General features: G+C 41.4%; 1 protein-coding gene across 4 annotated transcripts in view; it reads left to right on the forward strand.

The window, feature by feature from the left end:
• The window catches only part of ARHGEF28 (Rho guanine nucleotide exchange factor 28), a 309,300-nt gene that overhangs the window by 119,893 nt on the left and 170,466 nt on the right, over positions 1-18,941 (forward strand). For 3 of the 4 annotated variants that reach the window (XM_036846524.1, XM_036846525.1, XM_036846523.1), the window contains 2 exons: positions 1,606-1,753; positions 4,263-4,556. In XM_036846524.1, the coding sequence (XP_036702419.1) occupies positions 1,606-1,753; positions 4,263-4,556 (442 nt within the window). The remainder of the gene's footprint in view (positions 1-1,605; positions 1,754-4,262; positions 4,557-18,941) is intronic. The other variant, XM_036846526.1, reaches the window with a different exon arrangement.

The following is an 18,941-nucleotide window of genomic DNA, read 5'->3' on the forward strand; positions in this document are numbered from 1 at the left end:
TCTAGCATTACAAAAATGTATCACAAACAGGTCGGTTCAGATTTTGTCCGTGGATAATTAACAGTCTCTTTAGAAACCGGGAACATGACTAAAGCAAGCTGTTCTTCTGTTTTTAGGAAATGGAATTTCATCTAAGTTTCCTCTGTCTGTCATGTCAGACGTTTGTTATTGTTTTTTGCTTTTCAGATCCTCTTCCTGAACTTTTGTGTTTTTTTTGAAGCTATTGTATGGTAGATTTTTCTTGGCATGTTACTTTCTATTGATTATGTGTTTGTTTGTGTGTGATTCAAGATGATATTTCATGTGTGTGATGGATTGTAAACCACTAGGAAAACATAGCCTGCTTATTTTTAAAATTTTAGCTAGAACAACCATATAGTTACTGGAAAGAGGAGGTCCACACTGATTTTGTTTTTGGTCCTGATTGACCTACCTCTTGATATCCTAAGGAATACCATGCTAATTATCATCAAAGGCAAACAGATGTTAAGGAGGCTGTGGAGGCTTTTCTGTGTTCACTTTTCTCTCCTGTCACGGGCTGAGGAACTCTCGAAGAGTGGGTTTGTTTTTGTTGGGCAAGCACACAAAAGCCCAGATGCTTCTCCACACTGGGCTGAGCTCTGGAGGCCCTCCAAAGTGGGTGACCCTTTCCACCTCCTGGTTTCCATTTTCCTGCCACTCCCACAAGCTGGGTGGTATGTACCTGCTCCCTGGAGGCCCCCTTTGTATTGCCTTTTTGTGGTTGAGAGGAGGGAGCATCCCGAATCCTTGAAGCCTTCCAGGCCCTAGACAGTCTGGCAGGCTCATCCATCACTGCTGCCTTGGTTGTAGCACTGATTGAGCCACCCCACACCACCTCTGGATGATGATATATTGGGGAGCATTAGCCTGCTGCCCATTCATTCTTTCCTTCCTTCCTTCCTCAGAGTGTGCCTCAGTGACCCAGGCTGGCAGCTCCTCTCCTTGGGACCAGGGTATTTAGCAGGGCTTTGTGCCAACCAGAAGCTTTCAAGAGAAAGTGTGAGGCCAGGCTAGATAAGAAAGAAGACAGAGAAATCCCTCAGAGAAGACAAACAGCGGTGGGAAAGGGCACAGCAAGTGTTGGATCACATAGTGCTGTTTATCTGGCAATGTTTGTGAATATTTAATTAAGGTTCTTACAAGCCACTGTGGTCCAGTACAGTGTAAGGACATGGCTAAGAATAGTTATTTTGAAGCTTTATACTATGGTGGTATCTCAGGTACAGGAAAAAATTAATACAAGCAATGATGTTCATCAGGTAGTAGGAATTCAAAGAAAGTAAAATACAACAAAGTATCATAATTGCACATCTAGTAAATAAAAAAATTCTTTTGTATGCTCTAACTTCTTCAATTTGGAAAACAGAACAAACCAGCTCTGACACGCATACTTAAATAGATCAGGAAACATCGCCCTGTCGTCCAAAACATTGTTGTTAGGAAGAAGGATTCATGATATTTGGGCTCGCCCACATGAAATGAACATCACAAAGGACCCTGTTTTGCATTGGGGCCCTTTTTATTGTGCTTTCTTAGAGCCAGGACGAGGAAGTGTGATGATACCTTGACTTGTTTATTTTTCAGGGGCAGATGACGGTCTATGCGAAGTTTGGCAAAAATGTTTACCTTCCTAAAGATGCCGAGTTTTACTTCATTTATAACGGATCTCATCAGAGACACATTGTGATTGCAGAGCGCACGGAGGATAACGTTCTCCAATCCAGCGTTCCAGGTGAGGTGTCCTCTTTATTGTGCAATTGAAAAACCTGTCTGTGAGCATCTTCGTGGTGCTCCAAGGTGGGATGGGTATGAGTGAGAGCGTATGTGTGCGCGAGAATGTGTGCTTGTGCATTTGTGTATGTGTGAGTGTGTGTGTATGTGTAGATAAGGAAGAACACTCACACTGGGTTATCTCACGTCTGAGCCGCTTCCAGCTGTGTCTGCAGCTCCCTGAGCAGCCCAACTTAGACTTACCCTTCAGGTTGGGGGTGCCCTGGATGCAATCCCATGGAGGAGACGCTCTGTCTTCGTATTGCTGCCTGCAGTCCCGGGGCCGTGGCCAGGGGCAGCTCAGGCAGATCTGAGATACTTGACAGTGGTCTTCGTTCTCTCTTCTTCATTCTCCTGTGGTCAGTCCAGCAGCCGCTCTCTGCTTTGCTCCTTTGGGTGGCAGGGGTTCCTTCCTTGGCAGCATGTCCATCCAGACGCTTCCCTGCTGGATCTCAGCTTCCAGAACTGTCTCTTCCCACCACCAAAATGTTCACATTCTGAAACCTGTAATTCTCCCAGCTGTCTTCAAATACCACGGTGACAGATGACAAATTAATGTATCATGTTAATGTGTTATCATGAAGTAAGAGCCCCTCCTCAGGTACAGTTGTTCTGTATTTTCATTGGCATGTGGGTTGTACATCTGAGACATCAAGCTGTAGACTAAAGGTGCAATTAAGATGCCATTACCTGCAGGAAAGGAGGGTTTGTGTTGTTTTTCTTGTTTGTTGATTGGTCGGTTTTAACTGTGGGTCTCTTAGGCCTTCTTAAATTGTATCATAGAGGGAACCTTCAATTTTTTAATAGGTAAGACTGGCCTCATTTTTAAAAGAAAAATGTTTCTAAGTGCTTCTGTAGTATATCTGTTGCATGTGGGAAGAAGGAAGACAGGAAACATGCAAACACAGACATAGAGAATTGTAGTGATGTACAAAGACCTTTCAGACCTACCTGGGTTTGGTCACTGAATCAATCTATTGTGCAATTTCTGGGACTTTGGGCAATTTTAAGCACTTCTCTCTCAGGCCCAGTAACTCCCATCCTCATAAGAAAAAAAAGTCAAACCACATTAATGGCACAGAGTTTTACTGGCTGCTAGTCTCTTTTGCCTCTCCCTTTTGCTTTGGCATTTGCATTGATGTTTTTGCTGCATTTAGCTTGGCCCTCTTTTCTTGGTTTCTCTCTTTTTTTTTTATCAAGCCTCTTATAAGAGAAAGAATAAAAATAATAACTAAAGTGCCACTCCTAACATCAAAACTTTTGTCTTTTTCTTTACTTGCATGTAAGGGTGAACCTCCTTCCCATTCCTTGTGTGTTACAGAAAATCTTTTTTGATTATATTGTGGCCTGCTTAGAAGCGAGGGTTCTTACCTTGATTTTAACAAACTCACTGCAGACAGTTCCAAATTTCTGAATCTTACATTTTCCCAGATACAGCTTTGCCAGGGTACCTTTCCGAAGTATGTACAACAGTTTTCTGTAGTATATAGTGGACGTGTGTGGTCTGGGGGTAGGGGCTGCACTTTGTGCTGTACCATTGGACCACTTTACAAAGGCAATGATGTGAAAATAGCAGTAGCTCTTGCCTGGTAAACCTGGGACGCTCTTATTCCTTGAAGCCTGGCAGCATAGCTTCTGGGGAAAAGCTTTGGAGGATATAAGGCAGAGCAAAGATGATTTGCACCCATTAGCTGTTTGCTTGGGGGCCAGTGGTGGCTGAATGTTAACCCTTCTTCTGTCCAGCTGTTAACATCATGATCACAGAGGTTTGGTGGTAGTAATTCCTGGAGGTTCTGCCAAGGACAACATAAAAACATACCTGGGTAGAAGTTCACCAACCTTGGTAAAATGGAAGGAGAGTGTAAGGAGGAGGGGCGGGTAGCAGGATTAGGTGACCACCCAACAGAAGTATTAAGAACATCTACAAGACAGAGAAGCCATTCTCAGAAGTGGTGGTGGGCCAATGAACAGTATATATAATGTTTCTGTTGAGTAGTGTTTACCCACCCTACTCACGTTCAAAAGAACTCTGAGGGACTAGGGTAAACTTGTGTAACTTTGTGGTGCTACCTTATAAAACTATCACCTAAATAAATATATAAAAACGTATGACTCAGAAGGAAATGCCAGAACAGGAAAGGGCAAAGGCCTTTAAGACAACAAACTTGAATTTGACGGTTGGGTAGAAGTACAAGGTGAAGCTATGCCAAATAACAGTGGTAATGATAGGAAAGCAGCCCTGAAATGGTCAGAGCTCATAAAGGTCAGTTTGAAAATCAGGAGTCACTGGAAGGAGATGGGGTCAGTGTTAATTTGGACCCACAGGCTTGGCAGCATTTAAAGATAATTGGCCGCATTTCCTTTCTGCCTTGCTCTCCTGGAGCGTGTGGTATGCTCAGGCCAAAGCTTTGGACACTGGGAGAGCATTTTCTGCAGACTCTGGGTGAACTGTTCACTATCTTGTCATCCAGGCCACAGGCTTCAGGAGACGGTGACGGTGTCTGTGTGCCTCTGCTCGGAAGGTTACTCCCCGGTGACCATGGGCTCTGACTCTGTGACCTATGTGGACAATATGGCCTGCAGGCTGGCTCGCTTGCTGGTCACCCAAGCCGATCGCCTCACAGCCAGTAGCCACCAGACCTTGCTGACCCCATTTGCCCTGACGGCGGGAGCATTGCCTGCTCTGGACGAGGAGCTCGTGCTGGCTCTGACCCATCTGGAGTTGCCTCTTGGGTGGACTGTCTTGGGAAATTCTTCACTTGAAGGTGGGTCCTTACCAGGAAATTAAGATGTCTCCTCTTTACGTCAAGTTCAAATGTGCTTTACAATTTGTTGCCTGTTTGCCTGGGTGGGTTCTCCTGCCTACTTTTGACCTGAGCCTTGCACTGATCAGTCTGGGATCCCTGACATTCTGAGCCACTCATCTCTGGGCTGGTTGATGCCACTCTGTTCCAGGGGGTGAAGAGCTTTTCCTCGAGGAGGGAAGGACTGTTTCTTTGTGGCAGGCTCTTGAGCCAGCTGCTTTGGGCTGTGGCTCCGCTTCCTTTGGCATGTTTTCTTGCTGTAAGAAGGGGATGTTGGTGTCCTATTTCCAAATAGGTAGAGTCATTGAGCAAAGAAGAACATGCAGCCAACTCTGTGGAACACTGAGAAGAAATATGGCCATGCAGGAAATGTAACCAATGCATTGAAATCTTTGAAAATGTCAGTGTCACTGACAGCATTCATATTTACTATATTTATACTAACTTTTGGAGTTACTTCTGGATGCCCCTTCTTTACTAAAAGACTAAATAGACTCTTAATATCATTAAATAGACTCTTAAAACCGTTTGGAATCTGTGTGAACAAAGATATAGATGTTGTATATAAGCTCATACTATGCATGAGGCTACACTGTTCAACAGATACTACTTATGGTGATTACAAATAACATAATTTTATTGGAGATAGAACTATTGCTCTGTATTTTATTGGACACAATCATGTACTATTGCTGTTTTTCTGTATTCTTCCTATGACTTTAGGTTTGTGGTTGGATGATGCTGTTTTTAAGAGTTTCTGCTTCCTGATAAATTCTGGTTACAGGTTGGTTTAAAGTTGATCAGGGATTAAGATTAAATGAACTACTCTAGGTAAAAGGGGTATGATTTTTTTTTTAAGCAGAATCAATCATAAGGTCATAAGCCACAATCAGAGAGGATCTCCATTTCTTTCCTTTATTAGGGTTATACTTAAACTCTCCTGGCACTTAAGGATGTTTCTTATTTCTTAAGACCTTGGATGAAAGAAGTCATCCGTGCCTGAATCCCATGTGCTGCACTTAGCTGTGTGGCAGCTGACTGATACAAATGAAGGGGTGGGCTTCCTGAGGGAGTGGATGGTGTCTCTTTTGCACACCATTATCCCCAGGGACCTAGCGAAGAGCTTGGCACATAACAGGTGCTCAGGAAGTACTTGAATGAATGAGCGGTGTATCCTGAGACCTTTAAGGAGTTGCACACCCTAGATATTGCTATTGTAATTCTCCTGTATGTATAGAAGGAAAAAAATGTTTTCTGGCTAAGCAACTTTATTCATATGTATATACACACATATATTCATATATTCATTGGTGTGTATACACATGTGTATACATATATTCATTCATATGAGTGTATATATACATATGTATCTATCTATCTATCTATCATCTATCTATATATTATATACTTTCTGGCTAAGGAACTTCATTTGCTTAAGCCTCCTGGCTTTTAAAACAAATTTTATCAATAATATTAGAGGGTATTTTATATTTTGGAAGGCAGACTCATTTTGACAAAGACATAAAGCTTTCATAATTTCTCACTAGTCACCATGCTCAAAGACATAAGTAAAGAGCCTCAGAGCCTCATGGAGAGGCAGGTGCAGGTCAGCGAGAGGGCTACTTTCCTAGCACAGCAACTCTCTCAGCATAGCAGGTTGGACTCTGCAGTGGTTCAGTCTGTGCCTCTGCAAAATGATAAATTGTTGAAAGTTATGGAACTTCATACTTTCCTATGAACAGCTTAAACTAAGAACCTTCAAAGTGGGATTCATGTTATCCACATGCTGTATTTATTTTTCATCCTAAAATTTAGAAATAAGATTTCATAATCTTCAGTCTGTACATTGACAGTAGTATATGCATACAATTTTCTGGGTTTGGGGCATATGTGCAATTATTTTTGCTGACAGAGATGCATAATCAAATAAGTTTGGAGAAAACTGGGCTAGCCACCAAATTGCCAAGGGTTATCTTATTGCCATTTTCATTGATGTTTGGAGATGTGTTCTTGTTTTCCAAGCCTCCATCTGTCATGACCCTTTGGTTTATCCATACCCTTATAACAGACAGATTTATGTCACCAAGATATATCAGTATATATTGTGTAGATATATGTATTTTCATGAGAAAAATTGGAGCAGTTGCTTTACGTGGTGAGACATTGTATTCTATTGGAAAGCAATTCCAGTGTAATACTCATTAAGATTATATGCCAAATCCTCGCCCAGTTGCTTCCTATCTCTGAGATCATCTGGGCAAGTTATTTTTGTTCTGATGCCACGTGGGTTTTAATTTCTAAAATGAGACATAATAGTACCCACCTCATTGGCTTGTTGCGATGGTTGAATTAGTGTTTGGTGAAGCTTCTACAACAATGTCTGAACATACTGAGTTCTCAGTAAAAGTTGACTTTCATGTGTGTATGTGAATGGATTTCTGTGTATAGAGAGTAGATTGTATGTACATGTGTGGAAAACAAATTACAATTGGTCTGGGCAACTGAAGCTACAGGCAAAGGACAAAATCTTGGTATTACAAACAATTCCTTGAAATTTCTAGACTTATCTCTAAGAACAGTTTGTAGTACTTGAGGTAACATTGCTTGCAGCCTAGACTTGTAATAGAGCTTCTCTACAACATCAGTGTTGAGGGACAGGGTTAACACTCCTTTTTCTTTTCAGTCCTCTGATCAGATCAGTTCCATCCCCCTGTCTTCTAGTTTGCTGATCCTTTCTTCCACTTGATCTAGTTTGCTGTTGAATTCTTCTTTTGAATTTTTCATTTCAGGTATTGTATTCTCCGGCTCTGTGATTTCTGTTTGGTACTTTTTAACATTTTCTGTCTCTTTGTTGAAATTCTCACTTTGTTCATGTGTTGCTGTCCTGACCTCGGTGAGCATCTTTGTTATTTTGAACTCTCTATCAGATAAATCACTTATTTCCATTTCATTAAGATCAGTTTCTGGAGATTTATCTTGTTCTTTTGTTTGGAACTTATTCTGCTTCTCCATTTTCCTTGACTCTGTTTTGGTTTCTGTGCATCAGATAAAAGAGCCACCTCTCCCAGTCTTGACAGACTGGTCTTGTGTACGTGAACCTTGTCAGTCATCTCAGCCCAAGCTCCTGGTTGCCTCTTAAATCTTTGTGCTAGTCCAAGTTGCTGTCTTTGTTCTTAGTGGCTCCCAGTAGTAGAGGGCGTACCAAGACCCATCAGTGTCCTAAGGGGGAGGATCTCAGTCAGCACCTAGATGCAGGCTGATTAGAAGGCATAAGCTGGCAAAGTATGCAGTCAAATCCCTTCCAGGGAAAGACTGGAAGATGGGTGTTTTTGGCTTGCTCCTCTGTGCAGAACCTTGGGGGGATGGTTGCAGCAAGTACTTATGTGTACACCCATTAACAACTGCCTCTTTATCCACCGCAGTCCTGTGGGACTCCTGAATGCAAGCCCCATTGGCTGTCAATGCCAGGGGATCTGGGACCTGTCTCTTGAGTGACAGCCATAAAAGCAGCTCCTTCCAGAGAGATGCTGGTGACCTGGCTTTATTGTTGGAGTGGACTGGAGCAAGGGAGTGGGGAATTGCCAACTGGCTTCCTTGGGGTCCAGGGAGAATGACAGCCAGCCCCTAGATGCGTTCTACTTAGTTGCTGGACCCTCGGGCAGCAGCTTATAAAGTATGAAGTCAAATCTCTTCCAGGGAAATACTGGGAGATGGGTGTTTCTGCCTGCTTACTCAACACTGAGCCCTGGGGAGACAGCCTGGGTGCCTGCTTATATGCCCATCTAGAGCTGCTGCTTTATTTGCTCTAGTCCTGTGGGATTCATGGGTGTAAGTCCCGTTGGCCTTCAGAGCTAGGCGTTTTGGGGGCCCATCCCTCAGGTGGGAGCCTTAAAAGTTGGGGTGCTACATGTATGGTGAAAACCCTTGATTGCTCAGGGAAAAGTTGGGAGTTGGAGGTTCCCTCCTGATTGTATGGCGCTGAGCTGGGGGTGGGGTTTATGGCAAGAGTGTGTCTCAGCCTTTCCTACCCACGTGAGTATGGGTATTTTCTCATCCAGTCCTATGTGTGGGAGTCATTGAGCTAGTGACTGGATTTCTCTCAGTGGGAATTGCTCTGTGTGTAGCTGTACATTTGGTACTTCCATGGGAGGAGGGAAGTTCAGGAGTCTCCTATGTCACAATCCTGGTCCTTCCCCTTCAATGTAGTAAAGTTATAACCTAAGCCGTTTAGAATCTCTTACGAGCTCAATGCATCTTTTTTTCAGCGTACATATTTTATTAGTGTTGCTTGTCTTTGAGGCAGATAAATTACATTAGCAAAGTGGGAAATAAACTGTGGCATGTGGCCCACTGGAGTTTATCATGTGTTAATGGTAGGGGCATCGTAAATGGAAAACAGTTTTTTTCCCTAGTAGTTATTTCTCCTAAGACCTGTCCAAAAACTATTTAAAACCTTACTATTCACATTTATTTAAAATTCTTTGTATTTATCTATGTTTTTTAGAGGGGTACAGAGGATGTTACAGAATGAGTAAAATTGATTTCTGTAATGATTTTGTCGTGGAAGAGTCTGATGGAAGCCTTACTATGAAGCATTACTGTATTTCCTTGCATTTTATAATAAATCGCTTATTTTCCTTTCTTTTCAAACACTAAGAGTTATCAGGAAGGCCTGAGAACCTGTAGAAGGGCCAGAATCTGAGCAGAGTATTGTGTCTTATGAAGAAAAGCAGAGCCTTTCCTTGGCCCTGCATCTTACCCATCATTACTCACAATGCAACTAAGTTACTCTCCTAGGGAAGGAAATATCCTGTGTTTTATTTAATTTTGTGCCATAAATAAAATTGGATTTCTGTTTCATAAAATTAAACTCATTCTTTCTGTGAAATAGCTTTTATGATAAAAGCTTCTGCAGGGTCTCAGTGCCTCACATTTACAGTAAAACTTGAAGTAGTAATATATTATCCCATAAAATTTCATGATTAACTTTTTTGTTCTGGATTTTTTGCTTGTTTGTGTTTTGGACAGAAATCTTTTCTCAGAGATTGGCATAATTTTGACAATTAGGTTAACTGGCATAAAATAATCTTTTTTTATTCTGTTGGTGCTCAGATAACTTGAGTTAAAGTCTTCCCTTCCTGCTCAATCAAATTACTTCCTATCACTTGTGTGTCCAGAAGCCTGACGTGGCTGGCAAGCACCAAACTTGCCATCACCAGTGGGGAGGCTGCAATTTGAGTAAAGATCCCAAAGGGACTACAAATGCCATCTCGGAGGACTGATGGCCTTGCCCCTGAACATCGTAACTCCTCTCCCAACCTATGGAATTAGGTAGAGCTTGTCTTGATTATGCGTTCTGATTGAAGGAAAAAAAGCCCCTTTACTTAAAAAAAAGGTCATATAAAGTCTCTCTCTCACAGCATATATTTACACTTACAAACCAATATGTAGCAACAATTTGCAGATTCAAGACATTTTCTGCCAAAGTAAATTACTGTTGTGAAAAATGAGTTTAGACTTTTCTGCAGGTCTCTAGGTAAAAGTACTTCATATGTGCAAAGGTCTCCTTAATAGGCAGAAAGAAGTCCTTTGTTGTGGAAGAGATAGAACTCTTCATTAATTACACCAATTATAAAAACATAGCAACCTGTTTTCCAGCTTTATTGAGATATAATTAACATATTTGTGCATGTTTAAGGTGTACAGTGTGTTGATTTGGTGCATTTATATATTGCAAATGACTACCACCATAGCATTAATAACTCCTTACCATCACATAATTACCATTTCTTTTTTGTGGTAAGAACATTTAAGAAAGGTGGCACCATGAATTGAATCTGTAGGGCAAATACATTAAAATTTTTTATAAAGCAAAGAAAATATCTGTTAGATTGCTTTATCAAGTTTAAAGAGTTAAACTTTATTCCTGTCTTTATAGTTGGTTTTATAAGTGGAAGAAGTTTTTAGGGTAAGCCAACTGAGCTTTTGCAACTTCTCTGCAGGGCTGTCTTGGGTACACAGCCAGTGTATTTTGGGCGCTGGCTTCTCATTCTGTAGTTGTACAGTTGGTTGGAGAACTGTCCTCAAAGAGAAGCAATGGATGGAACGGGTAGGACCCACTGAGAACAACTTAGAGAATGTATTATTTTAATGATGAATTCCAAATACCAGATCAAGAGTGTGCTCCTTTCCTTACAAGTAACACCAGTGGAGTTATAGCAACCAGAACATATTTAAACTTGAATTCAGAAATTTGAGAAATGGTGCATTGGTTGCAGAATACATGTTGTAAGGGCAAGTCCAAGTAGCATCTGTAGTAACAAGTCACAGTGTAATGAGTGGTGACTTAAAGGAGAAGGAGAAACCTCATCAGGGGCTATAGGTTTAATGGATAAGGACCGCTGTTACTAGGAAGAAGGGTGGTTAGCATGATGCTGTGCTTTATTAGTAGGGTCTTTATAAATTCCCTTTGAAGGAGAATGTTTTTCTCTACTTTACAACTAATGGGGGAAAAAGGAAAAGAAATGCAGTCGACCAAAAGGACTTAGAAAGTTTATAAGAATGGGGGTTATTCAGCAACTGTTAAATGTGTCTAAATAGTTCAGTGTTCCCTTAAGGAGTTTGAAGAGCAATCGTAATATTGCTTATCTGCAGGAAACGCAGTTAAGTGAGAAGTAACAGTTCATTATGAGAGACTCAGTGGGAACTGCCAGTTTTCTGTGACATCTACATTTTGCTTCAAGCCACATACCCGGAATCATCACCTTCTTTCTAGGCAATGAGAGAAGGCAATGTGTGGGCCTGCAATATTTGACAGAGGGAAATATCTGTTTATCTTTCCTTCAATAGAGGAAAGAGATCTGTAACCAGGAAGAGGCAGAGTTTGTTTAACACTTGAAATGGAGCTTGGCTGTTGTTTTTATCCTTGAATACAGTCTGCCAGCTCTAGAAATCGAAAGGAAATAGAGCAAGGCCCTGTTGGTTGGTCCCCACCTGTGTGCCATGTCTTGTTAGCCAGGGAATGGTACATTGGATTAGAAGACTTGCGTGCTGTCCCACAGACTATGTGAAATGTCAGCTTTGTCTTTCTGCCCCAAAGCTTTGTCCTGCACCGAAAGTTTGAGATAACATCAGCTGATGTCCTACCAGTGGGTAGGAAACCCATAAAGGATAGATTTATTACAAAATACAAGTTCTTAGGTTTTTAAAAAAATTTTGGAGGAGTTTTAAAATTAATGCATTATGGGTATCGACTAAGTCTGGGATATATGTTTTTCTTGGAAATCTTGACATTTTTTAAGCAGTTGTGTATACACTCAGTATTACTTTCTAGCCTTCTGGCACTTCTGATAGTATCTGGTGGGACAGACATCTCCACACTTTCTTTTCTGACATTTAAAGCTGGTATTATATTCCTTCAGTTGCTAAGGTCACCCACTGGATGACTGCTAGTGGTGGAGAGAATGTTAAGACAGGTCCTATGGTAAATGGGTAAAATTGTTTCATAATACTTAGCCATGCATATGCACACAAATTTGCATCATTTGTGAAATTTTAAAATCCTTAACCTAAAACGGGTTTCTCTATCTTCTGTTTCTTTTTTTAGCTTTTCATTTTTAAGGAATAGGTTTTTCTGGCAGTAAAGAATTTAACACAGAATTGAACTCTTAAGGAAAAGGACTTTTTTCCCCGTGTCAAATCATTTGGACTTATCCTGCAGTTAAGTCAGTCAACTCTTATTAAGCACCTTCTCTGTTTAAGGCACTATATTTTAAAGAAGAAAAAGCAGCTTAAACTTTTCCTTAAAAGTTAAGCCTCCTACAGGGCACCAATGGTACTGAGACTGGAGTAGAGAATTACATATTCACTCTCACACATGAGAAATAGAGGATAGGGTTCTATTCAGGTTATTTTCAGGTTATTTCAGGTTATTTTCTCCCTCTCTCAAAATTTTCAAGGAAAAAAAAATGTAAATGGAAGCTTTTATTTTCAAACACCCATCCCTAATATGCTTCCCAGCGGATTCAAGAAAGTAGAAGGTTTTGAAATTTACCTCTGGGTGGCAGTGTTCCATCCCTGGCTTTTCTCCTCTGGGAACCCTTCAAATGTACAGGGCAGTTTTGGGTTGCACACAGGAGACTAAAATTGAATTTGAAAATGACTGTAGCCGAGGATTCTCTTAATACTTAACCTTGAGTAAAAAAGTTTAACTTTTTGCTGTTTTCATAGATTTCTTTAATAGGATTTGAATGCTGGCAGCTGTCCTTGTACTACTTTATTTAAAAATTAAATAAAATACTGGTTTAAAAACTACCAAATGCTTGGAGGTTAAAAGGCTGATGGTTGAAGATGGGTGGGAGAGGCCTGGCAAAGGGGGCGGGCAGTGAGCCAGAAGTGATGAGATAATCCTAGGGAAATGACCAACCCTGTGTCCTGGTGCAGCGCCCCTTTTCCTTGGCCCCAGTGAACTTTACAAGGCCTTGTCTTGACTCTTTCAAATATGGGCCTTGATGTGAGCATGAGGCTATATAGGTAGAAGCCTATATCTTCTGTAATTCTACCCTAGGTTTTAGTTCATAATGATTCTCACATGCCTACTTTCTCTTCCCCACATCTATAGCTGGAGCAGCTTTTATTTTGCAGGTTTGTCATGAGGGTGTGTGTGTGTATGTGCATGTGGAGACAGATGAGGCCAACATCTGGAGAGTGGGGTGCAGGCCTGAGCCCTGAGGATTGGTGAGGCTTAGTTTCCTTCTGCTTGCTTTTCCCGACTCTGTTTGTTGATTTATTCAAGTTCTATCTTTTCTGCCCTTCTTTTCTTGGGTTTGTCTTTTATCTAATTATCTTTGCCTAATTGGAAGCATAACAGTTAGGAACTTGAGTTTTAAAGGTAGAAAAGCCTGGGTTCAGATCCTTGATGCTCCATTTACTATCTGAGTGAGCTCGGGCAATTGCATAATTGTGTCAAGCCTCAGTTTCTGCCCCTACCTTGTTCAGTGCCTGTCAGGATTAAATGAGATAACACATGTAAGTTGCTTAATAAATGTTAGATGGAAACAGTAAATATAAAGTCCTTGTAGTCATTGGCACCTAGCAAGAATGAAATAAAGGTGCATGTTGTGGTTTATTTTCCTTCATGGGTAACAGCTGCCATCTGGACTTCTAATTAACTTTTCCCAACCTTCCACCCTCACTCTTACCCCAGGTAGGCTTCGTCTTATACATTGACTTCCTGTTTGGTTTATCCCATTTATCTTCTCCTTCTCTCACCAGAATATCCCTTCCTGAGTGTGCCCCTGTGCTGAAGGAGGGGATAAGATCTCCCACTAAAGTTGTAGCTCATACCCACAAACTTTAGTATTTCTCAATCTCGGCTTGGCTGTTTCCTGGTTGTGCTTGAATTCAGAATCCCAATGCAAACTTCAAAAGGCCATTTCCAAGATATGATGAGTCTGTGCTTTTTCTTCTTGTCAATAATAAAGTTAGACTGCAGTGTATTTTCATTTGTCACCCAAACAGAACAGGGTTCCTGGAGGGTCACTTGGAAGGGTGCCTGGGAATTCCACAGGCTCACCTGTGCTGTGAGGGGAGAGCAGAAGAATGCCCAATGCACAGTATGCTGTCAACAAATATCTACTGAATGAATGAATGGTAGATGTAAATCAGAGCCTTGGAGAAATATTAACGAATGAAAAAAATTCTATTGCACAGGCTGGAAAAGCTGGTATGACATAATTGCTGCTTATGGCACCTAATGACCGCCTGCTGCCCAAGCCATGGGGCTATAGCACATTTGTCTTATGGCACGTCTGGTGTCTTTCATTTTTTTTTAAAATAAATTTATGTATTTTATTTATTTATTTTTGGCTGCGTTGGGTCTTCGTTGCTGCGCGCGGGCTTTCTCTAGTTGAGATGAGCAGGGGCTACTCTTTGTTGTGGTGCGCGGGCTTCTCATTGCGGTGGCTTCTCTTGTTGCAGAGCATGGGCTCTACGTGCATGGGCTTCAGTAGTTGTGGCTCGCGGGCTCAGTAGTTGTGGCTCGCGGGCTCTAGAGTGCAGGCTCAGTGGTTGTGGTGCACGGGCTTAGTTGCTCTGCGGCATGTGGGATCTTCCCGGATCAGGGCTCGAACCCGTGTTCCCTGTATTGGCAGGCAGATTCTTAACCACTGCACCACCAGGGAAGCCCTGGTGTCTTTCATTGATGCAATTATAGTGCCTCTTAAGCACATAACTAGTTCCCTTAAATTATAACCAGAGGAAAACTGCTTGCAAATAGATCTATGTAGTGACTCTTTATTATATTTTTGTATTAAGAAGATCAGACAAATATGTATGAATGGTAAATCCCCCCATACAGCCTCTCTTAGTTCTTGAGACCCCTGTCCCATATGTTATTTTCGTTATAGTCTGCTGACAATCTTGGATACTAGGCTGAGCAGATACTTCTTTCCTTTTTTTAAATTTATTTATCTATCTATCTATCTATTTATTTATTTATTTTTGGCTGCGTTGGGTCTCCATTGCTGCATGCGGGCTTTCTCTAGTTGCGGTGAGCAGGGGCTACCCTTCATTGCGGTGCGTGGTCTTCTCATTGTGGTGGATTTTCTTGTTGTGGAGCACGGGCTCTAGGCACGCTGGCTTCAGTAGTTGTGACACGTGGGCTCAGGAGTTGTGGCTCACGGGCTCTAGAGAACAGGCTCAGTAGTTGCGGCGCATGGGCTTAGTTGCTCCGCAGCATGCGGGATCTTCCTGGACCAGGGCTCCCCTGCATTGGCAGGTGGATTCTTAACCACTGCACCGTCAGGGAAGTCCCTCCTTCTTTCCTTTTACAGATCAAGCAACTTAAAACTTGAGAATTCAGTGGTCTTTCCAAAGCTACGTCCCTGTAAGTGTTCAACTCCAGATCTTTCAGCTATTTAATCTGCTTCCATTGCACTACACAGTGTTGTGTCTGGCTTCTTAATATCTTGTGTTGTTGTCCACGTTGTATAAGTCACTCTGGAAACGTCCCCAGATTGTGAAAGCCAGAAATTGTATTACCATCTTTGAATTCTGATAAGGACTTTTTAGTGTTTCAGCTGATTTAGTACTAGTTTCACAAGGTAAGTATAACCAACCTATATGAGGTACAAAATCCATGAAGTGCATTCCAGTACTGTATATCAAAATGTGAATTTTCTGGAATGATTGTGTGTGTGGTTGGTGTTTTCCCAGATTTTCAGTCAGGAGTTGCTGTAATCTGAGTGTCTCAAATGTGTCTGATGCAGAGCAGACGCTTCGGGAAGCTAAAACCTGCCATTATGCTTTTTCAGTCCTCTTCTATCTTTTGGCTATATGATCCCACCATGCCTCACATTGCTATTGTGCTCCAAGGGACGTCCTGTTTCCATATCTTTCCTATGAGTGTGTTTATATTTGCAGTTACTATCCTAGACTCACCAACCTCCCATCTTCCGTATGGAAGGCTGATTTGTTTATAACACACCAAAGCCCCGATCAGAGCTACCCAAAGGGAAGATGCCATAATATACAACTTCTCCTCCCGTTCTCATTAAGAGTGCTGAAAAATATCAGAGATTGTGTGTGATGCTCATGCCAAATACTGTCTTCCACTCTCCATGTAAATTTTTGCTAATATTTTTTTCATTCTCTTTCTGCTCATCATTTTTGTATTTTATAAACATCTGTAAACTTTCAAATCATGATACATGATGTAGGTTGATTAACCTGTAGAGCAGTTTCCTTGTAGGTCAGATAGTTTATTTATTTCTGTTCACACTCTTTGTGTAAGCCTAGAGCTATAGTTTATCAGACAGGATTTCATGGGCAAGATATTTATTTTATTGCAAACTAAAGTGGGCTGGCCATGTGCTTCCCCTTTGTGTCCACGGTGCCTGGCATATGGTAGTAGTTTGACTCAATGTTTGTCTGCTCAATGACTTAGATGCACAAATTGAGACCTCTATGAATGTATATGTGGCTTTGGAAACCAGAGCAGAACTTATTTTAATTGATAGGATTTATTTTTTTAATTCATTAAAAAAATGAATTAAAAAATATATTTTGTTCATAAGCTTACAGGGTTGAATACATTTCAGTGGCTCTACTCAGGAGTTATGAAATATTAGTAAACCTTACAAAGTAGAAGGACTTCTGAATTAACTTGTTTAAAAATAACATTTGCTTCTAGATTATTGTCCCCATCACAGTTTTAGTATTTTGCTAAATGTTTAAGGCTGTATCTTGGCTTGGCAGCAAGTGATGTAGATTAAAAATAACTTGTAAAAGTCACAAACTTTTTTTGGTCTTATTCGTTGGTGAAATTTGTTAGCTAATAAAATCTTAAGAGATGATTGGAAAGACAGTGGTATAAAAAGGAGGCATAGATATGGATTTTGTTAACCAGATGTTTAAAGTAGCAAATCTCAACCCTGGCTTTTACTTAGAATCACTTTGGAATCTTTAGAAAAGATTGATGCTTGGGGGGGGACTTCCCTGGTGGTCCAGTGGTTAAGAATCTGCCTTCCAATGCAGGGGACACGGGTTCGATCCCTGGTCAGGAAACTAAGATCCCACATGCTGCGGGGCTACTGAGCCCACGTGCCACAACCAGAGGGCCCACGTGCCGCAACTGCAGAGCCCACGTGCTCTTGGAGCCCGCGCACCACAACGAAAGATCCCGTGTGCCGCAACTAAGACCCGAAGTGGCCAAAAATAAATAAATAAATAAATACATACATACGTATTAAAAAAAAGACTGATGCTTGGGCCCTACCCTAGAATTTTAATTGTTCTGAGGAGGGCCTTGAACACAACTATGTGGGGGTGAATGGGAAGAGAGAGGGAGAGACATACAGACATCATTGGACCCCAGAAGTACCAACACCCCTCATTCTTTCCCAGCCACATTCAACTCTTTCCCCTTAGAGTTATTATGCTGACTTTTAGAGTAACCGTTACCTGGTTTTTCCTTATAGTTTTACTACCCACGTATTCGTATATAATATGGTTTGTTTTCACTTTTTAAAAACTTCATGTTAATTAAAACATATTCTGTGTATTCTTTTGTGACTTTTCCTCTTCAACATTATATTTCTTGGTTTCTTCTATATTGGTCTGTAATTCGTTTTTATTGTTAGAATACTTGTGTATGATTATACTGCAACTTATTCTATTGTTGATTAAGTGATTAATCAAGTGATTAAGATCACTTCTACTTTTGACCATTTTACATTTTTATGCATGCTTCCAGGTGCATACAAAGCATTGCCCTCACTGGGGCGTGTATCTAGGAGTGGAATTGCTCAGCCATAAGACATTAGTTTCTTCAAATTTATTAGATTATACCACAATGTTTTCCAAAGTGGGTGTATCAATTTACATTTCCTCTAGCAGTGCATGTGAGTTCCTGAGGCCCTGATAATTTATTTTTCAATCTTCCAGCCTGAATTTCCTGCTACCTTAAAGGCACAGTCAGACCTTGTGTAGGTGTGATAATGGTCCCAAGTTTGGACTGAACAGTACATAAAATCAGCTCCTTCAGTAACAACCAAACTGGCCACCCCTGCTCTTGTGCCTCAGGTGCTCCGGAAGGACTCTTGGTCTGTGCTGTATTTCACGGATCTTTGATCCCCAAAGAGTCAAGGCAAGGATGAGTATTCCTAGGACCTTGGGTCTTTGACGTGACAGCCTCATTTTCCAGGCAGAGAAACTGAGGTGTGGCAGAGTGAGAGGCGTGGGCTTTGAGCCTCCCTCCCTGTCACAGGGGCAGATGAGCCCCACTTTATGCCATGATGGGTATGTTGATTGAACGTCACAGCCTGCTGTTCCTTTTTGTGTCTGGGTGATCTTGCTCCCAGGATGGTACAGGTCACACCTTTGAATGGTTTCCATTAGAGCAATTATTAGTAATTCTGCTTTAGTTACACTAGTTCAAATAACTCCTGGTACCAAATAAACAGGAAGAGACAAATTTATTTGGTTAAAAAACCCGTTCCTTTTAAACACCCCCATGTCTACCAAATTGTAGAACCCCTTTCCACAGCTTGTTTTCCTGACTCCTGTTAAGAATCTGAAACTCTATAGCAAGCAGAATTGTTTATATATGTCATGATGTTTCCTATTTCAAGCTGTTTGCCTGATTCTGGGCTCTGAACTTGTATACTGAGTGATAAAACTCTTTCTTAACACATTTGGGGCAGCCTTTTGTTTCTTCAAACATCAGAAGATCTCCTCTTCCCTGGATTTGGAGGGATGGAGAGGGGCAGCAGTGAGCACTCGGTCCCACATGTTTGCTGTCCTCTCGCATCGCACAGGATATGAGGATGGAGCCAGAAAGGAGGGAAC

Source organism: Balaenoptera musculus, chromosome 3, assembly GCF_009873245.2.
Source record: "Balaenoptera musculus isolate JJ_BM4_2016_0621 chromosome 3, mBalMus1.pri.v3, whole genome shotgun sequence".
Taxonomy (NCBI): domain Eukaryota; kingdom Metazoa; phylum Chordata; class Mammalia; order Artiodactyla; family Balaenopteridae; genus Balaenoptera; species Balaenoptera musculus.